We start from the raw sequence: 24,548 nt of genomic DNA on the forward strand, positions 1-24,548 counted from the left end.
AGTCCTGGCCTCACCCACCGGCTCTTGGCAGTGGCATAGCTAGCTAATGTGTGCACAGCGCCCCCTAGTGGCTCTCTCGAAGCAGGCAAGAAAGCAAAGAGAACCGCTCCCAGGGACTCTTTTCCCTGGGGACAGATGTGGTCATGGTCAGGAGGCTAGCACAGACCTGGAAACTGGTACAAGGCACTGTCCTGGTCCCTGTAACATCCTAAGAAAGCACTTGGAGATTCCCAGGAGATATGGCCCGATGTCACGGGTAACAAAGCCGACGTATGCCTAGCCTTGCGGGTGTTGTGAAGCCTGGCTTGGGGATGATTCTCAAGCATGGAGTAAACTCCCATCGCGCTGTTCACTAAAGATGCTGTAGGTTCCAGGCAGAGCCAGCACAGGCTGCAGGCAGGCTCCATCTCACCAGAAGCAGCCTCTGGTCTAAGCTGGGCAGGAGGTTGTTTTTCATGGCTGTGGCTGCAGTTAGAAGTGGAGGTCATGGGAACCTATGTTGTGAGACAGCAGAGGGAACCCCTGGCTGGCATCATGGTGGTACCGACTCTGTGTGAAATCAGGGCTCCCTGCTCACTGGCTTATGATAGAAGCCAGAGTAGCAATGCTGACTCTCGGGTCACTAGGCACTGGGCATACAAGAATGCTTTGCCTGGTCAGCAGTAGACAGCATGACTGTTCTTACGACCCTCACTCCTGACCATGCATGACACTATTTGACTGCTACACACAGGACGTGCTCTGCAGGGGAGGGATGAGCGGAGGTGCAGACAGCTGAACATTGTGACCAACTGGAAACTGGGATGTTGTTCTGTGGGGAGTCTTTGTAAGCAGATGATGTCCCTTGGGATATCAGAGCATGCATACAAGGCTGATGTCAACATGAGAAGGCACACCAAATGTCCCCACAGGTCTGGGTCTCCTGTAGGTTCTTTTGGGGAAGAGCTAACTGAAGGCAAGTGAGGGGAAGTAGTGAATCCCCTGTGCATGCATGCTTGTGTCTGCTAAGATGGCTACAGCATCACCCGTCAGCACTCTGTCCCAAGGATCCTTGCCCCAGGTGGTTGCCCCATGCTGAGTGTGCAAATGTGCTTTGTGGGACTTTGGTTTCAGCAATGGAGGCTCCTTCACAGAGCAGAACATAGTTGCCCATAACCCTTGCTGCCTTTTATAGTGTTCTGGCATCTGGGCATTACCTGGAGGCCAAAATATGATGTTGGTATTTCAGGATGGTAGTTTTTAGTGTTTTGTCCCCTGTTAGGGGAGTGCCTGGTTCCATTCCCATGACCTCAACCCGGACTCTCCCCATGGCATTCAGTCTGTGCCCCCAGTAATCGCCACTGGAACTTATGAATGCCTGAGACTCGGGACTGAGGGAAGCAGGACACAGTGTGGGAAGAAGCCGAGCTGTAGATGTTACCTCTTGGGGTCCTGCTTCGGGTGTCGCCATGCTGTGTGGCCTGTGCATGTACCCTATACCTTCCTATGGTACTTTCTCATCTGCAGGTGTTAGTACAAGGGTGTTCATCCCAGGCACTTTTGAGTGTGCTGATCCCTGTGAGGCAGGCTATATCAGGTGTCTTCACCGGTCATCCCCACTGTGATAAGGGCTTTTCTGTCTATTGCATCCCTCTATTGAATCCCCACAGCAAGCCAATGTGAGTGGTGCAAACAGGAAGCAGCTGTTGTGTGCACCTGGCCTGTGGGAATCCAGCCACCTGTGCTGCACCTGTGCCACAGCTGAGGCGCGGTCTGCACAGCAAGAACACCATTTGTGGGAAAGGTCATTGATAACTACCTGAGTTTGCACGAAAGGGGACTTTTGTTGTAAGAAGAGAGTCTTGAAGGCCTTAGAGTGAGACTTGATGCCCTGAGTTAAATTCCCTAGCTTGCACCCTGTGGACACATGTCCTTTGAACCCCACATTCCTGATCTTTCTTGTCCTATCCTCTCTTTTGGGGTCCCTTACTTACACATGTGAGTACAGATATGCACACAGACACAGGCCTGGTAGTCAGAGATCTGGTGGTGTAATTCAATCGTTTGGGTCACAAAAGACACTACCCAGGGGTCACAGTGGTTCCTAGCAAGGCCCCAAAGTTTTCCGAAGAGTAAACCCTTGCTTTCCACCACTAGGTTGAGAGGAAGGCGGAAGGAGTGGGTTCAGGGTAGCTTGGGGCTTAGAGATGAATGAGACTCTGACTTAGTGATTCAAGAAATACAAGGGAAACCTCTCAGGGGCCACTAACTCCAGACTGCCCTGTGCCATTGACACTGGTGCCACCTCCGTGTCCTTCAGCATGAGACCCCTGTGGAATATGGAATGCTGGATGTGCCAGTGTCTGCTGGTTAGGTTAGCTCATTGCCTTTCCTCTTGAGCCACTCAGCAGCAGCCAGCCACAGGACAGGTTTCTGTGGCTCTGTTCTTCTCCAATGGAAGGAAGAAAGGAAGGGAGGGAGGGAGGGAGAGAGGGAGGGCCACACTTTGCCCTTTATTCTTTGACCCCTGGAGAGTTCATGGTGAGAAGGAGTTGTCCCTCATTGCCTTGTCTGTGGTTATAAAGAGCAGGCTCCTCCTGGCCTGTCAGTCTCCTGGGAGTACTGAGAGTGGCAGCCAAGCAAGCACCCGGTGGTAGAGCTATGACTGAGAGCCCTAGGTGGTAGAATCCGCAGGTATCAGAACTGGAAGATCTTTGGCATTTCCTGTACCAAATCGGGATCCAGACAGGCAGGAACAGTCCAGTCATGTAGCACACAGACCTTGAGCACCTTCTATGTCCCATCCCTGTCCTAGGCATGGGACCAGAACTAAGCTTAGCTGCAGTGAGGTGGGGCCAGACAGGTGGTGTGTGACGATGGGTAGCTAGAGCATGCTGGGAAGGGTGCCATGGAAACAGAAGAAGTCCTCATGGAGGCCAGTGCCCAGAGGCCTCAGGATGAGGTCCTGGAAGCAAACGATTCTTGGGAAGGAAGGAACCAGCCGAGGGCAGATGCAGGACTAGCAAACTGTGTGACCAAGTTACTGTTACTTTCTCCCATGGGACCAAGTTGTCTGGAAAGTGACAGGATGTGGCTGCCAGCATCTGTGTTAGAGAGGTATTCGGGGCAATGCACAGTACACATGAGTGTCTGTAGATTGGCTTCTGCAGAGCCTCGGGGAGAGAGGCACAGTGGCATAGCGGGAGAGGGACTAGGCAGACATAAGATGGGAGCAGGCATGGCTTCCAGGAAAGATCTGAAGATCAGGAAAGGCTACAAATGTGTTCAGGAAACCATGAGAGGGAATAACACAGAGTATCACTTTAATCTGTGTTTGTCCAGCTAGTAGAGCCCCAGCTAGTCGCTGCTGTGTGAACTTGGGTCCTGCTTGTGAACAAGCCTGGGTGGTATGACATTCCCTCATCTACAACAACAAGAATGACTCAGGAACCTGTAGGATGAGGTTCCTGGATCCTCAGGCAGGATGCCTGGGCATGCAGTCTCGGGAGGACATCTAGGTGGAACATGCAACACACATGCCTGTAGCCACCTGTAAGCTTGGGCCTGTCCCGCTGGCTTCCCCAGCCTGAAGCTCACGATGATCAGGGACATTAAGTTCTGCTGTTCAGAGCTGAGAGGAAGTACCCTACACAGAGCAGGCACTGGCAGGCACGCACTGGACCCCAGTGAAGGTATGGTGACCTGCCGTGCCTTGCCAGTCAGTTGTCCGAAGAGGGTCCTGGGATACTGTGACAAGCTTGCACCTCCCACTGCATCATGAACTCTTTTCTCCTAGGCACCCTTCCTGAGTGTCCAATAGCTACCCTGACCTCTTACGAGCCATCCTGAAAAGAACAGAGCCAAGGACTAGGTGCTCAAAACTCCAAGAGAAGTCAGCAGCATGCTTCATAGTGGCTATGGATGGGCTCCTGAGAGCTGGCACACGGGTGTGTAGTTAGGTAAAGCCTAGGCCTAGCCCAGGAGTTGAGGGGTGGCCAGTGCCTGAAGGGCCTTATATAACCTAGGGTCATGAGCATACACCTGTGAACTTGCTTAGAGTCTTCTGTCTTCTATACTAGCCTCTTCCTGTGCATGCCCACCTCTCTCTCATGGTCCCACACTCTTGAAGGTCATCTGACCTTATCAGACATACAGGTCCCTAAAACACCTGCTTGGGCCATTTGATCTCATACAAGTCACTTGATCTTCCTAGGCCCCAGCTCCCTTGTGTTCAAGGCACAGAGGCCCCTGAGTGTAGGATTGAACCTTTGGATGTGTGAATGGGGCTTTAAATACAAAAGTTATCTGCTGTGGTGCACACAGGTCTCTGGAACCTTTAAAATCACACAATGGCAGGGTCCTCCCTAAGACAGATTAGCAACTCTGAGGGCAAGACCACTGTAGATACAACTGTCTGGCTCTCTTTGCTAAACACACCTAAAAGGAGGGGACTATAGCAAAGCAAACAGCCACAGGTGGGAGGGGGAAGGAGGCTGGCCACCTCTATAGGAACAGGGTATAGAGATGGAGCAAGAGGCCAGCAGAGAGGAGGCCCAGGAAAATGGTCTTTATGTATCACTAGCTTTTTCTGCCTCCCAGCTGGTGGGAAAAACACACAAGCAGCTGTGGCAGAGATTGGGGGGCAGGGTGGGGACACCAGCGACCCTAAGCAAGTCAAGAAGAATGGAGTAGCTTATTCGTCAGCACCCCGAAAACCAACAACCACGGGGTCATTCTGTGTGCCAGGCTCCGAACACTGGGTCCAACAGAACTGTGGCTTGCTAAAAGGGAAGACTACATAAGACCCCATTTTCTTTATTACAACATTTGGATATCCAGGATGCAATCAACAATGACTTGCAGCACCTGGAACTGTGACGGTAACATCCAAACGAGGGTGAGAGCCAGCAGACTCAAAGGACACTGGACAGAATCGGGGCTGACGTCATCTGAGGAGTAAGGAGTCTGAAATACATGACATCAAGATACTGCAGCGAGCAGTTGTGTCAAAACCAGAATAGAGAAAAAGTCTCACCAAAGAAACACAGATTACTTTAAAAAGGAATCAGCTGAAAACTGACGTTGAACTGAAAGGTAAAACGATGTAAAACCCTGTTGCGAAGGTTCAGGATGGAATGGCTGACTCTGACAGAGCAATTCGGGATCTTCATTCCACTCTGGACCATGGAGAGAAGAAAAACAAGCACCAGGGACCTGGAAAACTGTCTCTGTAGCTTTGAATTCCCAGAAGGGGAGAAAGAATAGGTCAGAAACCCTCAAAGGAACAATGGCTGAAATTCTCCCAGCCTAAGCTGAAGACGTAAGCCATAAGCCTGCAAGATCAAGAAACTGAGTGAATCCTAATCAACCAAAAAAGTCCACATCAAGATATCTACTAAACTTCTGAATGCTAAGGTTTAAAAAAACAAAACAAACAAACAACCCCCCCCCCCAACTTCGTGAAAGTATGCAGTGAGAAGAGCATCGGCATCTACAGGAAGTGATAGTTGATAGTATCAAACTCCTCATGGCAACTATGGAAAAGGCAGCAACTGGCATGTCTTCTGTGCTGAAAGGAAGGCCTGCCTGTGAGTTCTACATTCAGTGAGAATACGCTTCTGGCAGGGAGGGACAGGGACCTTCTCAGAGGAGGGAAAGTTGAGAGAAGTTGTCACCTTAAAGAGTGGTTAAGGTGGTTAAGGGACCGTTTCCAGAGAGAATGTGATAATTTCAGGCACTTAAAACCTCAGAGCCGGGCGATGGTGGCGCACACCTTTAATCCCAGCACTTGGGAGGCAGAGGCAGGCGGATTTCTGAGTTTGAGGCCAGCCTGGTCTACAGAGTGAGTCCGGGACAGCCAGGGCTACACAGAGAAACCCTGTCTCGAAAAACAAAACAAAACAAACAAACAAACAAACAAACAAAAAACCCTCAGAAAGGGAAGAGCCTAGGGATGGGAGATGGGTGGTGTACCATGGCCACCCATCCTTCCTTTCTCAAGATGCTTTCTTTCTTTCTTAAAAAAAAATTATTTTATGTGTAACACCTGCATGGGTATTACATCGTGTGTATGCTGGACCCACAGAGGCCAGAAGAGAGTGTTATATAGTTGTGAGCCATCGTGGGGTATCAGGAATCAAACCTGAGTTCTCTTAACTGCTTCAGTCCCATCTTCTTGAGTTTCTTATGGCCAGGGCCAGAGAGATGATTCAGTAGTTAAACACATTGCTTCTCTTGAAGAGGGCCAGAGCTCATGTGCCAGCACCCACACTGGGTAGCCCGCAACTGCCTATAACTCCAACTCCAGGAGATCTGACCTCTTCTTCTTGCCTACGGGCACCAGCACAGACCTTGCCCATTCCCACATAAACATAACTAAAAATACAATGAATCCTTTTTTTTTTTTTTTTTTGTAATTGACCAGTCTGGGATAGCTGTTAAGGAGTGGGGGACATTGTGTGGCCTATGGAAATAAGATTGCCACTGTGTGTGAGAGGTTGACCAAGCCTGGGGAGGCTGCATGTAGCCCCCTGACTAGCAGGCCAGAAATACAGTTGAGACATTTGCTGCTTGTGTTCATAAAAAGGCCTGGAAGGCTTGCAGAATTGTAGATTCTGAAGCAGTAGGGTCCGGGTGGAGCTGAGTGCCCAGCCATCAGGCAAGCTCTTTATTGTTGCTGGCCTCCTCTTTGAGAAGCGCTCACTGCAGCTAGCACCTTCAGCTAACAGAGGCTCCTGGGTTTCTACAGTGGATGCCTTGGGGTGCCAGAAGAGACTTTGTGTAAATTGGGAAGCAGGTGTTTTGGGGAGGGACCCCATGGCTTTGAGTGAGGGAGGTCTCAAGCCCTTTCTTTGTAAAAAGCAAAGAGCTAGCTGTGCATTGACCTAAGCCACAGAGAGGCAGGCAGGAAAAGCAAGGAGCAGCCCAGCAGGCTGGCCCAGCCTCCCATCTTCCAGCGATCTCCTGCTCTGTTCTTTGACTAGCATGTCATGATCCAACCAGGTTCCTCTGCTAAATGAAATCCGAGAATAGTGCCCTTGAAGTTAGACCCCTCCCAACCACATCTAGAACCATGGTAACCTGGTGTCAAATGAGTCTCTCCATGTCTGGTCCCCAGTTGAGGTCCTTCAGGCTCCCTGAGACTGCAAGAAATGCCTAGCCCAGCATGCTCAGCAGCTGTGCCGAACAGGGTGGGCGGGCAGCTCTGTACCTGCCTCATGTCAGTCCTTGGTGTGGATGGTGAGTGATGTGGCCCACGGCCCCTCTGAGCCTTTCACTGGCTGCCCAGCAGCTCCCATGGCATTTGGCCCCATGCTAATGCATCAAGGATCCCCATGTCTCTGACCAGCCCATTCCATTTCAAGAGATGCTAGTAATCCCTATTTGAATTTGAGATTCCCCCCAACCTCAAACATTCCCAATCCTATGTGGCTGGTGGTGACCTGTGGTGGCCATCACAGGATGGCACAGTCCAACCTGGCCTAGGAGGTTGCAAGTCTGGGAGAGGAGCTAGTGTGGGTGATGTGATACAGATGCTTATTCTGAACGTGGGTACCAGTGGGCTGGGCCCTCAAATAGGAATGGTGTGAATAACTGGCTCAGATGTCACTCTGGTCCTGGGGATAAAAGATCAAGAGCAAGGCAGGCAAATTATCTTTAGGGTCCTCTGTTTGTTGTCACCTGCCTAGTCCTGTCCCTCTGCTGGAAGTGTCACGGACCATGCCTTCCCTTGGCCATGCTGAGTGCGTGACGAGGCTGTGCTGTGTCTGTTACAGGCTTCCCTTATTCCAAACCCGACACTCTCCCAGGACCCAGGAAGGATGGCCTGGACCTCCGGGTAGGTACTTGGACTTTCCCTACCTGTGGGGCACTAACCATCAATTGCTGCCTACCTGCACTGATTCCCATAGCTTTGTGACCTCACAGCAAGGAGAGGCAGGGATCTTGCTTGCCTGCCTGCCTCTGCCCGATGTTCTGCTAATGATGCTGCCACTGTAGCCTTTTCCATGTCAAAAGTGACTAGGCCACACCCAGCTATACTCTGCTGTGCCCCAGAAGCCAAAGAGTCCCCAGTATGTAAGGCAGGGGAGCTGTAGGTCACCCAGTGTGACTAGGTCTGCTTTGAGATACTCTTCAGCCCCACACTATTTCCTGTGGCTAGAGCCAGCCCAGTCTGACATGTTCCTGTGTGTGTGGAGCCATGCCCATCCCATGTACTAGCATGTAGTCTGTGGTCACTGGGAGTGTGTTCTTATCCTCTTTTCAATCTCAAGATACATGGATGCAAGTGCAGGTGGCCTTTAGCCTGACTCCCCAAAGAGAGCCTGGCATGTGCCCTGGTCCAGTGCCCTTTATGAGGAGCTGATAGCCACGTTGGCTCTCAGTGAAGATCTCTAGGCTGGGGTGTCCTAATGGTCCAGAACCCCCCAAGCTTCAACCACAGGAGAATCTCTATCACCTAGAAAAAATTTTCCCAGTGTCAGGAAGTTGTATATAAATCAAGACAATCCACTTCTCAAGAGAATGAAATGAGGTAGGGTGTGTGTGTGTGTGTGTGTGTGTGTGTGTGTGTGTGTGTGTTTTGCTTGAGTGGTCTTATCCAATGTGAACTCAGAGCCAACTGTCTGGATTATGCTTCTCTGTATGGGACACTCCTGTGACTAGGGAGGCATCTCCAGGGGCCACAAGCATCCTTTAGGACTAGCCATTGTTTTCTTTACCTTCTCGGGCTCTGATGTACTGTGCTTCTGTTCAGGACCCAGATTGAGGGTGTTCCCTATGCAGGCGCCTCTGCATGGATGGATTCTAGGGGATCATGGGCCTTCCCTCCCACTGGCCTTCCTTCCTGCTCTGGAATGGACCTTGCATGTTGCATGCTTCTGAGTTTTCTCCAATGCAATCTGTCTTCCACGGGGAAAGCAAGGGGCCTGGAAACAGGACTCCTCTAACATCAGATGTAAGACCCCTCACCTAGAGTCAGGGATATAGGGGTATGGGAACTCTGTCTGTCTCTCTAGAAGGTTCTCTTTTTTCCTGGAACAGTTGCTCTTTAAGCAAGGGGCCCAGAGGTGCCAGTGTCTCAGCATGACCTAGTTAGTATGTCCACACATTCAAGTCAGGTCCTAGGTGTTTGCTTTGTGATTGAGAGGACAGTAAGGACTCTAGGATATCTGCATGCCCAGCCTGTGTCCAGTTAGCACTCTAGGAGGACACATAGAAGGCAACCACTTGGGAGATTCTCAGCTTTCCTGTCACATTGGGGAGCTTCTGTGTCTGCAGACATCATGGTTTCTACCAAGTCCTCTCAAGAATAGGTGCTCTGGACTCTAGTGGGTCCATCTTTCTCCTGGGACTATTGTGAACATCATCTTAACTCTCTGCAGGACCGAGGGGCAGATCTTATGTGAACGTGGGAGGGGAGAGTGAGCAGACCTATGTGCCCTGGGCTTGAATTCCCAAAGGTGGAGTCCATCCTCACAAGAGTTCTGACTTTCCACCTGGCTCTGGGATCCCTTACTTCCTGCACATGCTCCTTTCCGTCCTCACCCCTCCAATACCTGTACATCCCGCTATGCTTCCTCAGCAGAGGGCTAGCTATTTAGTCACCCGAACAGTCTTTTACAGCCATGCCTAGCAGTTCAAACCTGACTCTTCTCTCTAGGGTTCATGCAGTGCTCGCCCACAAACCTTTGCCGGTGACCTGCAGTGCCCCAGACTCAAATCATTCATTGGGTGCTTTGGTGTCAGAAAGGATTTGGGGGGAAGGGGATAACCTAAGTCAAAGCACATATCCAGTGAGAACAAGATCCGAAAGAGAGGGAGGCCTCAGGAGAGTGTCCCATCAAAAACAAACAAATTGCACTGCATGGGAAAAGCTACCAAAGCATCAGTCAGTTTCCTGATGGTGGAGGCTGGACAGTCATGATCATGAGCCTTTGATAGTGTCCCTTGTGTGAAGGGACAGAAGTTCTCCGGAGTTCTGCTCCAAGAGGGGTTTGTCACAAAGCCTTAGTGATCCCCACTGCTGTACACATCAAAGGTCATGAGAATGTCCTGACACCCAAACCTGCCACAGGAGGAAGATGGTCATGGTCCAGCAGACTAGCAGCCACCTGCTGCAGGTCTCCCTTTAATTAAGTCAGTAATGATTGATGAGGGCCACCTGGCCCGTCCGTAAGAGACCAGTGACTGGTCACCTGAAGTCCTTGTGGCTGCTCCTTGGAAGAAGTCTTGGTTGGAGAAACACTGATGTTACCTGTGAACAGACTAAATTCCAACATAAAAATAGCATTTTTATATTGTGTCATCACAAGATACACACTGAAGATGCATTCTTAAACAAATAGAAATGATAAGAAAAGGATTTGGGAGTCGTGACATTGTGACAGTGAAATTAAGTTTCACATAGATAATATACGAAGAGTAAGCAGGGCCAGAGAGCACCAGTGTCCCTGTGAAACAGTGACAGAACTCAGAAACTGAAAGGCACCAAACAACCCAGCAGTCACAGACAACTTATATATATGCCTTGCACAGACTTGAAACCAGACACAGACCTAGTAAACAAGAGTCACCAAGACTGCAGAGTGACTCACCCACAAGCTTAAACCTGTAGATAAATGCAAAAATGTATACCTTTTGAATCCAGTTTCCATATGTTCATAAAACTCCAAAAATGTTTATGTCAGCTAAGCATGGCGATGTACACCTTTAACCCCGGCACTTGGGAGGCAGAGGCAGGCAGGTGTCAGTGGGTTCAAGAACAGCCTGGTCTGTATAGAAAGTTCCAGAACGGCCTAGGCTACATAGTGAGACCCTATCTCAAAAAAAAAAAAAAGTAAATTTATATTTTTAAAGTGTTTAAAGAGACAAAGGGGCCAGGAGTTTAAGGCCAGCCTTAGTGATATAGTGAGTTTAAGACTAACCTGGGCTCTATAAGACCTGTCTCTGACAAAGGCACAGGACAAGGGTTGGGGGGTGGGGTGGTCTATTTGTGACTATAGATCTTCAGCTGAGATCCTGGAGAGAGTGTGTGTTTGAATTAGAGAGACCTGAACTCACAGCCATCTTGAAACAAGCAATGTAACTTTTATAGTCTTTCTTTCCTAGAACTATCGAGGGTGGGAAAAATGGTTCTTATATCTGAGTGATTATAAGAACACACATGACTATGAGATCTTTTCCTGAGCTCTGGATAATGGTTTCCACATGAGTCACGGCTTCAAAAGCAAGCCCCCAGCCCCTCTTCCACACCAGCGTCTGCTGAGTCAGGCCTCTCATTCCTGTGTGGCTTTAGACAATCATAGCAGCTGGTGTGGGCGGCCGTGATCTCATTCCTACTAGAAACCATAGTGTAACCTTGGGAAAGCAAAGCCCATGGGTTCAAACTCCTACAGTCCTGTGCATCTTCTGTGTGAACTCAGCAAGATGCCTGACCCCTCTGGGCCTTGGCTGTAAAGCTTGAGGATGCTTCTTGCCTCGTGGGGTGTAGCCAGATTAGAGAATGTGTCAGTGGAGCTGATAAGTTCCCAGATGGGCAAGGTAAATAACACATGACCTTTAAAAACCCTGGCACTCATTGGGAACTTGGAAGGAGTTAGGCAGGGCGGGGTCAGGCAGTGTAGCCTTGGGTTGGTTCTTGCCACTCAGCTCTGCTGCTGGACCTCACAAATGGTTAGCCTAAGACTTGCTTGCACTGAGTGGTCTGTAGAGCCACATGGGGCATAGACCTTTTTGCTCTAGACCTGTTCCTCCATTTGGAGGCTGGCCTCACTCCCCATCCTTCCTCTTTCCTCAGCCTAGATGGCTCCTTTGGCTTGGAGGTGATTGACTGCTTGTGACATGAGATTCCAAACACTAGGTGTCAGCATTTCTCCTTAGAGCGCCAATCTGTCTTAGCTGCCAAGGCAGACTGGCCTCAATTTGTACCAGAGGCTCCCTGGTGGACGGATGTGCCTGGGATTCTGGTCTGAGGCTGAGAAAATGTTCCCAAAGCTGTTTTTGAAAACTTCTAAGGAGAAATGGTGAAGGTGAGAGGTCATGGAGAGTTACTGACTGCTGAGAAGACCCCTGGGAAGGATGCAGGGCTTAGGACCCAGTGGGGCAAATTAGGGTGGAATCCTAAGATCAAGTCATTGTAGTCATGTTCGAAACCCAGGTCTTCTGGACTTGGTAGTGCATGCTTTTAATCCTGGCGCTGGGGAGGTGGAGACAGACAGATCTCTATGAGCTTGAGGCCAGCCTGGTCTACATAGCAACTTCTAGACAAGCCAAGACATCTCAAAACACAAACAAATCAAGAAATGAAGGAAGGAAGAAAAGAAGGGAGGGAAGGAGGAGGGACAAAGGAAGGAATAAAGGAGGGAAGGAAGGAGGGAAGGAAAAAAATAAACCTATGCCCAAAAGTCCATGGTAAGCCAAAATCAGAAGTTTTAAACAAAGGCCGGTTCCAACCTCCTGCTATATGCACTCACCCTCTCAGCCTGCTGGATCCAGCTCTGAGGCAGGAAGGAGATAGCAGTGTATCTCTGGGTCTCCATTTCCTTGTTTCAGATGAAGGGTTTTAATGTGTGGAGTGTCTGCTTCCACGTTCTCTGGGGTGTGTAGCCTGCTCACTGCTTGTGCCCCACTTTTCACCTGCTTTGAGGTCCATCAGAAGCAACTTCCATGTAACTGTATCTGTGGGTGGAGCGCACAGCCTCCACTGCAGAGCTCTGCTGAAGTGCGATCCGATCCCCGGGGCCTGTTTCAGAAACTCCGCCCAACAGCTCTGACCCCGTTTCAGTCCCTAGACTGTGCGGGGGGCACTGGGGTACTGTCAGACATCCTTCAGGGAGCTCAGCTTACCCCACAATTGGGGTGTAGACAACAGGCATGGCAGTGGCAGGAGTCAGACAGGACAGGGACGGTGCAGCCCTGTGGGGGCTCAGTGCACTATGCAGTGGCAGGGACCCCATAGAAGAGAAAGAAAAAAAAAAAACTTTAATGACCAAGATGGTTCTGAAATGACATTTTGTCAGTGGCAGCCATGGGCAGTTGAAAGCAGTGCCTGAGTTGGGTGACAGTTAGCTGCCCACATCCTGTCTAGAATGTTACTTTTTGAGTATTAAAATCAGAGCAAGGCCACTCTGTCCAGTATACGAGGGCCTTCTGGGCATCAGGATCCTTTAGTGAACCTGGAGCTGTGGGGGTACCTATGGTTTTTATGCCCCTCTTGTCTTAAAGCACTGACATTGGTGCCCTGGACTGCATAGCTGGGGACTCTGGGGATCCAGTGACAACAGTGCATTGCCCCAGAAGGCAGTAGTCAGTGAGTGCCCCTTTGTCATCTTATAGGCACAGTGAGACAGGGGTGACTCTCAGGTCTACCTAGAGTATGGGAACAGAAAATTGAAACCACTTTTCACAAGGAGGAGTGGAGACACCACAGGCTATCCCTATCACAACATATAGGAAAGGGCGCTGAAATGCCCTGTAGGCCATGCCAGCTACAGAGCAGGATCCAGGCACCAGAACTCATTTCTAAAGGTAGGGCAGAGTTGATCAGACGGGCAGGGTTCAAAGGCTTCTGAGGCAGGTGTGAAAGCTAGTAACCCACAGGGCAGGTATCCTGGATTTTCACCTTCCAACGTGCAGCTTTGCCATCTGTTTGTCACCTAAACCTGTCAAACACTCTCCTCTCCTAGCTGTATGAGGACCCAGGATGCACTGGGGGCTGTCTTCCAGCCCCCTACTGCCTGCCCAATGCAACCTGCCTCTTGCCGGTCTCTCTCTCTTTCTCTCTTCCAGAATGCCAACCTGGCCCCTTGTGGAGCAGACCCGGATGCCAGCTGGGGCACGCGAGGTACACACAATGGGGACCCCTGTGGGTCTCTGGCTAGGCCGGAATCACTAGCACATGTTTACCAGTCTCATTCTGAGACCACCCCTCGGGGACCTGCTGGCAGAAGGCTCTGCACCATGGATGAAGGGTCCCCTGGAGGGGTACCTGATGACCCTCAGCTCTGTCATCCTCTGCTGCAGGGACCTGTCAGGGCTTTTTAGTGCTGTGTATCTCCTGGAGTACAGCAGCTACAAGCAAACAGCTTCCAGGGTCTGAGCTGAACAGTGCAAGTCAAACCCCATGTTTCCCTTATCCACTCTGTGTCTGCTGACATGTGTGTGAGTGGCCAGCTGGTCACATGACAGGTACCACACTCAAGGCTGTTCTCCCAGCTCTGAATAGGGCTATGCACTTGGCCATGCTCACTGTGACCCTCTGGAATTCTGGGAGAATCTTGCTCTTGCATACCAGTTTGCACACAGATGGCAGCATCCAGCTTGCTCTTAAAATGATTGTCCCAATCTCCCACCACGGAGCTGGCACTCCAGAGTCCTAAGTTGCAAGTCCAAGGGCCTCAGACAGACATCTTCCTTTCAGAATGATTTTGAGGAGCAGATTCTCATGACCCTTCCTGTGTGTATGGAGGCCCTGCCATCCAAACCGTGTTAGCTTCTTTCTGATACCTTAAATCTAGAGAAAACCCTTGTCAGAAGGAGCAGTACAGAGCTTGGTAGCTTAAAACGGGAGGCAGAGCATGATGAAGAGGGCCTGGGATGTGGCTTGAGTGGCAGAGTGCTTGCCTCATATACCCTGCACTTGATTCCCAAGCACCACACAAACTACATGTGATGGTGCATACTGTAATCCCAGCACTTGGGATGGGAAGACAGGAGAATCAAGAGTTCAAGGTCACTCTTAGCTATATAGTAAGTTCAAGGCTAGTCTAAGCTCAGTGAGACCTTGTCAAAAAAAAAAAAAAAAAAAGAAGAAGAAAAAACACTAGAGGTAGGGGACTGTGGTAGAGAGGTGGAAGGGAGCATACTACTAAAGGCATCAGACTCCACAACACCCCTCAGAAAGTTTCCCTGGAGAACCCATTGCATGTCTGGGTAAACTGAGACTGATGTCTTTCTCAGAGTAGCCTTGAACACCACCAGGAAAGACATCTCCCAGCCTAGAAGCACAGTGCCGCTACACAGCTTCCAGTGTGGCCTGCAGCCTCCTGGCCACGCCTCCTGCTCTCTGTTTGCTGTGGGAGACCCGTGAAATCTCTTAAAATCCAAGTCCAAAGTCCCATGAAGGTTGCTCAGAGGCCCAGAGACCAAGCATGGCCCATCTGACTGGGGTGTGGGAGTTGCCCAGAAAGAGGATTGCTCTCTTCCTGGGCATGGATTCTTTTGTTCCTAAGCCAGCCCTGTGGTCTCTTCTCTTCTCTTACAGAGTATAAGGTAAGGGACCATCTTCACTAACTGACGTCTCCCACCTCGCTGCACCTGCCCAGGTTAAACAATCTTTTTTGTTGTGTTTTCTCTATGAAGTGTGCATGTCCACAGCTCACACAAGTATGTATCTGGGTTTGCGTTTTGGTCAGCTCAGCTTTCTTGCCTCTCAAGATAATCCTGTGGTGTCTTTCCTGCAGATATATCCCTATGATTCCCTCATCGTAACAAACCGAATTCGTGTGAAACTACCCAAAGATGTGGACCGGACACGGCTGGAGGTAAGGCAGGGTGGGGAGGTATCTGTTGAGACTCCACAAATCTCAGCCACAAGATCAGGTTCCCCACACACATACCAGGAAGGGGTGCTGCTGTGGTGTCAGCACAGGGCTCAGAACCCAGGACCCAGGAATCCCCAAAGGCAAAGGAACGTGGTCACAGACCCAACTCTGTTGGCTTTGCAGAGGGGTGGGAAGTCTGGCTTGCGTGGTACATCGAGGAGCCCACGGTGGTCCCATGCCACGTGCTGCTGTGAAAAGGGGGGCCGGCTTGGAGGAGAAACTTCCTGGTTCTGCTGATCCAGAACAGGGAGTTCATCCGAAGAAGACAAGTGTGCATCTGAAAAGTCCATGCAGCTGCAGCAGGGAAGTGTCTGGTGCTTGCTCTGGCCAGGGGAGCACTTTGTTGAGCTCTCACTCCATGTCAAGGATACAGTGCCCTGTGCCAAGGCCATCGGTTCCTTCAGAACCACCCAGCAATCAGTAACATCGGTGGTGGTGGGCAGGGATTCCCCTCTTGGACCTCACACAGAGGTGCTGTCTTTCCATGCCTCTTGCCGTGGTGAGGGCATTTTCATGCTCTTTTGGGCAGAGGCTACCTTCCGCCTATGCCTCAGGCAAGTACTGAACCCTGTATTACTGTCTCATGGGGCAGTAGCTTAATGTGTGGCCAGGAACAAGAGAAATAGGCATAGCCAAGGGGCCTCAGTAGGGCCAGGGCTTTGGAGGATTGGCAAAGCAGAGACCCAGTACATTCACAAAGAGGTGGCCTCTGAGAGAGGACAGATGGGCTATGGCAGGGGCCTGTGCTTGGATACAGAGAGCATGCTCAGGGTGGTCCAAAGGCCAGTCAGGGCTTTCACAGGCACAGAACAGTGTGAGTAAGGCATCCTTTCAGATCCTGTGGGATGTGACCCTGGCAGGGATGGTAGGATAGCAGAGTGATGACTTTCCCAGGCTGCCGAGTCACATGTACTTGAGACTTCATCTACTTAGGATGAGAACCCAGAGCTGCCTCAGAGAGCGGTTGTGCAGTCAGAGGTCATATGAAGTCCAGTCCCTCTGCACAGGGAAGTGACAACAAAAAGATGAGGTAACTGTGGCTGGTGCATGAGGAGATGTCACGTCTTAGACCCATAGTGACTTACATTGGAAATCAATGAATTCACATGACTGAAGTTCCCTTCAGGTATGGCTGGATCAAGGACTAAGCAGTATTTCACAAACCCAGTAGCTGAGTTTCCTCTATACTGGCTCTAGGGAGACACCTTCACCTCTCCTGAGCTCAAGGTCTCTGGGGGAGAAAGCCATCTCTCTTGTCTGTCTTTGTACAATCCACACTGAGCCTCTGGGTAGTCATTACCCCACCCCTACCCCTAAACCAACCAGTCCTACTCAGGGCAATCAATGTCCTGAGCAGCCAGTTTTACCTGGAGGTAAGTCAGCTGCTGGTGCCACCTGAGCTGGAGAGACCCAGGTCGTGCCTAGAAGAAACTGAGACCTGCCATCTGAGATGGAAAGAGACCTGGTGGCAAGTGTCCACGAAGGGAGGGTCAGGGAGGGGACAGTACAGCAGAGCAAAGCACAGCCGGATCGCAGACAAGTCGTCACTCAATGCAGCCAGTCCACATGGCACATACCTGTGGCACCAGACAAGGATCCACATAGTCAAAGCTATGGTTGGCAGGATGCTTGGAGCTCACTGCAAATGAGGAAAGGCCAATGGAGCATTTTTGTGTATTTTGATGTGTGTATCATTTGTGGGAAGGGCCAACAGCTGGATTGGCTAGAAGCTGTGTAAGACTGGCAGGGTAGGGAGAAACTGTAGGCCACTCAGGGATAGGGCTCTACCTGTGGTCTTAAAGAGACTGGGCCTCAGGAGTCCTTTGCCTGAGTGTCAAAGGTGACATTGGCCTCTGCAGGTGACAGCAGCATCAATGGCCCACAGTGGGATGTCTTGGCCTCTGGCTGAACCTGGGCTTGTAAATGGTGGGGTACAACCAAGCCCACTGCTGCTGTATAAAGGGGGGCACTGCTGACCATCGGCAGCTCATTGGTCCAGATGACCTAGAGAGCTCCAATTTGCTGTGACTTGGATCTTTAAAAAGTGTGGTGCCCTCATGAGTTACTGAGGATTCGTGGACTAAAGGGTTCACCCTGAGATGCTGCTCAGAGCTCAGATGACATCAGTAGAAGCTCCTGCAGCTCCTGCAGCCTGCTGGGGGCTCCCTGCTTCCCTTTGGAGCTGAGGTGTGTCTCAAGTGACTTTTGCTTTGCTTGTGAATGTGTCTGATGAAGCTAGAGTCTGGGGAGGGGGCTTCACATCCGGGTGACCACACCCAAGAGTGTGACTCTCACTATTCTGCAAGCTCGGCATCCCCAGGAGGTGGAACAGTTACCACAGGTTGGACATGTCCTTTCTTCCTTATCAGCTTGGGGACAGGGATTTGGTTCTGGAGGAGTGGGGTGAGGCTTTCTTGGAGGAGCGGACACCCACCCCGACTTCCCCAACCCTGTGTTTGTGTCATGGGAGAGAACTCTACTTTTATAGTGAAAATTTATAGCTTGTAAAAATCCAGAGAGCCACAAAGAGGAACGGGAAGGGGAAAAGCCTTCTGGAATTCCCCATGTTTTCAGGTGGACAACGTTCCACAAATCTCTCCGACAGCAACGGAGTTGTCTTTTGGAATAGGAGAGCTCACCGTATACTCAACACCACAGCCACTTTTCCCCTGAGCTATAACACAGACCCTTTCTGTGCCAAGTTATCGTATTCTGCCCCTATCTGGCCAAGTAGCCAGAGGCAGGCTGGCTTTCTGCAGGTCCTAAGGACAGGATTGCCAACCACAGGCTTATTGTCTGAGCCTGTCACACGGCATCACTTACCGCAAGGCAAGCTGGGAAGTGAAGTTAGTCACGGGCAGGAAGAGACTGCAGGTGTGGTGGCAGCTGATGGTGTCCTCTGTAGCTGGCACGGTTTGTCCCCTGGCTGCTGATTATCATCATCAAGACTCAATGTCAGAGTTCTCAGCCAGGTGCCCCATTTATAGACACAGGTACTGACTGGGACCCCAAGGAGGTCTTTGAGAAAAAAACAGACATGAGCTCTGCCCCCTGGTAGAATGAGTCTGAGAGGTGTCCATCAACTGATTATTCAAATGAGTATGTATAATCATGTGTCAGCATTAGTGTTTTGTTCTGAAGGACAGGAACCTGGGCTTCTTGTTTCAAATGAGTGGATGATAATGACGTAGGAAGCACACTTGTGTGTGTGTGCCTGAGTCTATGAGGGTCTGGTAGAAGACCACATGTGGCAAGGCCAGGGAGCAGAAGGGAACTTGGGCTATTTGAGGAAGGAGACCCAGAAGTAACTTACGAGACAGGACCTGAGTAGGTAGAGGGAGGGATAGCACATGGCCCTGGGCTGTGCTAAGCAGATTGGTGTTTAGCCTGGTGACAGTGACACCTAAGGTAAGTTTGCAGTTTACAACATGACCTGTGGCCCTACTTAGCAGCAGTTAAAGGTGCCACACAGGGCCCGGTTTGGCACCGTGTGTGATGAAGTTCAGTGACATGTGTTCTGCATGAAGATCCTCTCTGAGTGCACGGGAGGTTGGGTGCATCACACATTTCCATACATGGAGCAAAAAGGCCAGGTCTCCGTCCTCTGATGTGGAGTTCCATGTCCTGGAAGATCTAAATCTCTGTCCTTGGCCATAATACACCAGGTGTCTCCTTCTCAGAGAAACCCAGGGCCCTGTGCGTTCTGAGTGCTTGAATTCTGAGGGCCTGCTGGGCCCAGAGTTCCCAGTTCAAAGGATGGGAACTCTGTTGCCCCTGATGAAATGACATATCCTAACCTGAGCCATTCCTTGCCTGCCTTGCCCTGTGCCCATTGAAATTGGCATCGTGTTGCTTCCAAGATTGTCTTCTGCCATCCCTGATGGAGTCATGGGAGGGGCTAAGCACTGGAGTATCTGATGAGAGCTGATGTGAATCCAGACTCTGCAACGTCTACCCGTGAGGCTGTGGACAAGTAACCATTCTGGGCCTGGTCTCCTTCACCTGTCAGGTGACAAGGGCTGCACTTGTCCCCTGGACAGTTGCATGGATTTAAATAGAGTCTCAGGAATACTTAATTGAGCACCTATCATGTTAAGTAGTAGGTGGACACCTGTATACATCCCATCCACCAACCTGAGTGATAGCCCTTCAGATACTGAGCTTGCCGTGGAGAGGGGCCACGGATATGGCCCAAAATGATGATTGCTGGGAACAGGGACAATCAGTGTTACCGTTTACAAGGATGCAGAGCAGTGATGACAGCAGTGGGAGAAAAGTGCTTTCATAGTGCCCTGTGTAACAACACAGACCTAGACAGCCTGAGCATGGCTGAGAAGCACATAGTGCTGCTGTTCCTCCTGTGTGCCCAGCTCCAGTCTGAGCACGTGGGGCATTTAACACTTCTTCCACAACTCCATGAGGCATCCAAATAGCTTCCAAGGCCCGCATTTCCCAAGAGGCAGATATGGGATTCAGTACTCAGAGCCGCTCTGCTAACCTGCCTTCTAGATCAATTACAATATGGAGATGAATTACCAAAGGAACATGTCTTTTAAATTGCTTTTCTCATATATTCTCTTGCAACTATGAAGACTTGACACACAGACCTTAGAAACACACATTCATGTTTCTAACCCTGGGATTGGTGTGTCTGAAATGAGGTGGCTCAGGAGGCTAAGGTCTGAGACGGGCCTTCTCCTTTGGTTCTTACGGCCTTCGACCCCTTGACTGAGGCCCACCCAATTTTTTTAGGGTAATCATTTTCTCATAGACAGTTATTGATGATAACCATTCCCACAAAACACCTTTGTGGCAGCGTATAACCAGTGTTTGACCAAAGCCCCAGCCCCAGGGCTTAGAAGAATTAGTATTTCCAATGTAGATATCAAGAAAGGAGGGTGAGTTACTGGAGAGGCTCCTGTCTGCAGGAGGCTTTGGTGTGTCACTCAAAGGTGGTGGCTCCTGGGTTGGGAAGAAGCTCGGAGCTCTTGGCCTTGGCTAGCACCTGAGGAGCCAGAGGGCAGGGAGCAGCTGAGCTCAAACAGCTATGTGGGCCCCTGTGGTCAGCCACTCCCCAAAGGTCTTCCTGCTTGGGAGGATACCTGGGGATCCAGAGGCCCTTCCTACCAGAAGACACCAACAGATCCTCTGCCAACCAATGGCTCCTCTGACCCTTGCTCACTCTCTGGAACTTAACAGAACTTGGACAGTCAAGTCTTGTCCCCCTTCACGATGAACAAATCCATCAGGAGCTGGGATGGGGTGGGGCTGGAGTCGCTGGCCTCAGGTCTTTCCCTGTCAGAAGTTCTGCTACCCCACCACCTCAATCAATGGACCTTCTCAATACTAGCTGTTACTTGTGTGTTCCTTCCATGGTCTCATTCATAGCCAGCTCTGCTGGGCTGGACCAGGAGCATCACACAGAATAAAATGGGAATCTAGCCTGGGCTACATAGTAAGCTCAAGGCCTGCCTGGATTGCATAGTGAGAACTTGTGTCTCAAACAACTAACAAAATAGGGGACTGTGCCTCAAGTCACCTCCTCATCACTTTCATCTCTGGTGGTCCTATTAATCTAGTCTCATCCCACCCCACCAGGTACCATTCCTGGCTTCCTGTCTAGAGTCAGTCTTACAGGCATGGGGCCAGTATTGGTTGAGTAATGTCGCCAGTGGAAACTTTGTCTTGTTGCAACCCTTGGCTCACTGAAAGCATCATACAGTAAGTTGGAAGAGCGAGAGGCCTGAAAGGGTTATGGAGAGACAACACAGTATCTGCTAACTTTTGATGGGCTAGCAGTAGACTTCTTAACATGTAAGTCATCCTGATCTCACCATGGAGATGCTCATTTCTAGCCCAAGGTGCTTTCCTGTTTGAAAACACAAGACAGTCTATGTGCTGAGGGTCTCCACATAGGCAGGACTTGCTGGATGCTGTGAGCACCACTGTGTGATTGATTACAGGTGTGATTCCAGGTCCATCTCCCAGATCCCCCACTGCTGGGGCTCTAAAGCTCAGAGCACATAACAGATTCAATGACAAGATTTGTATTTATGCCCTTTGGGGATTACCACATTCTCTATTCTGAGACAAGCTCTCCTGTAGCCCAGGCTGGCCTTGAACTTGCTACATGGCCAAGGCTGACCTTGAATTCCTGGTCCTTCTGCCTCAGCTTACCAAATGCAGACATTGCCTGTGTGTGCCCCCACACCCAGCTCTTGTCCGCTTTTTATTTTTCTCAGCTGAGAGACAAGAATTAAACACAGTAGACCTTCTGAGCCGTTTCTGTCAGTTTGTGTAAGTGATAAACAAGGCAGCCTGAAGGAGTCTACAGAAGGCTTCATGAGGGCAGGAGTCCTGTCAAGGGACATGGTTATTGAACTCAACCATAGGGAAGTTTTGTCAGTGAGAGTCAGGAGTGGAGGGTGCTGAGGTAGCTCCATGGCTGTCCCTGTGTCCCCACCAAGGCTCTGCCCTCCAGGTTTGTCTCTCTCACTGCGAAGAGGCCCTGGGCATGCCAACGAGGTGGCTTATCCTCAGCGGCAGCCCTGAGTCAGTGGAGAGCCACACAGAGAAGACATGTTGCTGCAAAGCTGACATCAGATTTCTAGGGCAAAAGGCCCAGAGCCTGAAGTCACAGTAGACTAGGCTTGGCTACTGACCCTCGTACGACTGTTGAGTGGTGGAATGAGACAAAGGTCAATTTGCAGCTGCCTTGGGAAGATGGAAAGCAAGCATTCCAGCTGTCTCTGGCATTAACATGAGCTTTAGCTGCAGAGAGAGGAAGCGGCTGGGCCATGTTGAGAGGGGCGCGGAGTTACTCAGTCCCAGCCCGGCTTTCACCTGGTTGGTCACTATCTCACTTCTAGTTCTTTGAGGTGGTCAGAAATCCTTGTCACTCAAGACAAGAAGGTTCCCGTTCCCGTGAAGCGGCGTTGGGGGGTGGGGGAGAGTATGATTTCATGGGGTGTATCTGCAAGTCTCCTGGAATTCAAGGTGACTGCAGGTTGAGAAAAAGGACTGGGGACATTCAGGCTCCTCTTCTGTCTGGAGTGGGACACATTTAAATATTGACCAAGATGCCTCGCTTTCATCTTTGCACTGGTTATCCTCAAAGGGGCAGAGATATCCATTTGTGGTTAAGCCTATATACATAGTTAAGTAGGAATTGGACCCAAAGGACAGACACAAAGTGCAGGTTGAGGTGCCAGGCATTACGACGGGGACCCAGGTGAGGAGTCAGTGTTTCTCAGAGCAAAGACAGCTTCTCAGGCCCTGTTTCAAATGACACTAACTGTCTCTCATTTTTTTCCTTGTCTGAAGAGACACCTATCACCTGAGGAGTTCCAAGAAGTGTTTGGGATGAGCATCGAGGAATTTGACCGCCTGGCCCTGTGGAAGAGGAATGACCTCAAGAAGAAAGCCTTGCTGTTCTGACAGCTGCCAATATCTTACCAGGAGCCTGCTGGGGGGGCAGGGCTGAAGTACCCCCACTGCACCCCCTAAATCCCCTCCTGCACCTTGCTCTACTTCTCTGTGTCAGTGGGGCAGGCAGGGTGCCTGTAGGAGGCAGGGTGGGGCCAGGCCCTGAGGAGCATCCAGCAGGCATGGTCCCTTGTGTAGCAAGGATGCTCCCGCCTGTAGTTTAGGGCCAGGTGCCAGCTTGACCCGCTCCTTCCCGCCGCAACTGGGCATCAGGGCAGTGTTGCAGCCAGCTATCCTAGGAGATGGGGAAGAGCATTCAGCCAGCCCAGCACCTTCCCAGGGCACCTGGTGTGCCCACACCTGTGCTAGGCACTGGGGCACAGAGTGTCTGGGATGTGAGTGAAAGTCTTGTCAGTGGCAGACCCTGACACAGCAGTAATGGTAAGTGTGAGACTCCTCAGAGCATGAGGAGGCATCAGGCAGACTGGCAAGCTGAGGCAGGGGAGCCAATGTCTGAGAGGCAGTGGGACTGTGTTTTTTTTGCAGTTATTGTGATGGATCTTTTCTGGGGAATGGATGTCGACCTGACAGGGTGCCCCCCGCTAGTGCTCTGTGTATTGTGCCCTTCTTCCAGATCACCCCCTTAGTTGCCTAAATGATATCTTTCAAGTTACACAGAAGTTTTTATTTTATTAAAAAGTATCGCTTCCTTACACATAAGAAGACATATATGCAGAGTTTAGTTTTACGGTCCCTGAGAAGGGGAGCGCCTCCGCCTTACACCCCCACCATGCAGGCCTCTGTGCTTCCAGTCCTTGGTGTTCTTCACAGACAGGAACTGATCTGTTTCCCTTTGTCCTTCCTCCTTTGTATGTATCACACAGACAGCCTCAAAGACAGTCGCTCAGCAGTGCCGTTTGTAAATACATGTGAAATGTATCCTTCTCCTTTCCCCTCTCTGTCTTTTTTTCCCCCCAAAAAAATCACAAAGAGAAGAGCGCCCCCTAATGGCCAAAGCCCTAGAATAAAGGTTTCCCCACTGTGGCCTAGTCTCACATGAACCTGACCAATCTTCCTGGTAAAGACACTCACTGTAGCCCCCACCACACAAAACATGCATGTCCAGGAAGCATGCTGTCACGTGACACAGACACTGAATGCAGCGGCAGAAATAGATAGAGGTGGTGCCTCCTCCAATCTGGGTGTTCAGAAGTGGGGGCTAACTGGGGCCCTGGTAACAGGTATGGAAGAGCACCCCCGCTGCAGGATGGGTGGACACTGTGGTCCTGGGTGACTCTAGCTGTCCCCTCCTCTGGGTTGTCCTCACTCCCTCACATCCCGGGACATTCCGAGTCTCATTTTGTGCTGGGGTTCTCATCAGCCTGGCTGGGCCATGGAGGGGAACTTTTAGTACTGAATCTGCTTCCGGCCACTTAGCAGTCTGGACCTGCACAACTGGAAACCCCCACCTCCTCATTCACGAGGTGTCATGTCATATCTGATCCCTGGGACACCTGGGAAAATAAACGGTGACACACTGTA

The 24,548-nt window shown here is 50.6% G+C and overlaps 1 protein-coding gene across 31 annotated transcripts in view; it reads left to right on the forward strand.

The window, feature by feature from the left end:
- Ablim2 (actin binding LIM protein family member 2) overlaps positions 1–23,951 on the forward strand; it is a 124,334-nt gene extending 100,383 nt beyond the window's left edge. For 28 of the 31 annotated variants that reach the window (XM_076938378.1, XM_076938366.1, XM_076938357.1 and 25 more), the window contains 4 exons: positions 7,755–7,816; positions 13,768–13,822; positions 15,242–15,302; positions 15,441–15,521. In XM_076938378.1, coding sequence (XP_076794493.1) covers positions 7,755–7,816; positions 13,768–13,822; positions 15,242–15,270 — 146 coding nt within the window. In that variant the 3' untranslated portion in view covers positions 15,271–15,302; positions 15,441–15,521. Of the gene's footprint in view, positions 1–7,754; positions 7,817–13,767; positions 13,823–15,241; positions 15,303–15,440; positions 15,522–22,904 lie in introns of those variants that run through there. The other 3 variants (XM_076938385.1, XR_013111810.1, XR_013111809.1) reach the window with 3 other exon arrangements.
- Positions 23,952–24,548: the final 597 nt, after the last annotated feature.

Source organism: Arvicanthis niloticus, chromosome 7 (genome assembly GCF_011762505.2).
Source record: "Arvicanthis niloticus isolate mArvNil1 chromosome 7, mArvNil1.pat.X, whole genome shotgun sequence".
In the NCBI taxonomy this organism is placed as follows: domain Eukaryota; kingdom Metazoa; phylum Chordata; class Mammalia; order Rodentia; family Muridae; genus Arvicanthis; species Arvicanthis niloticus.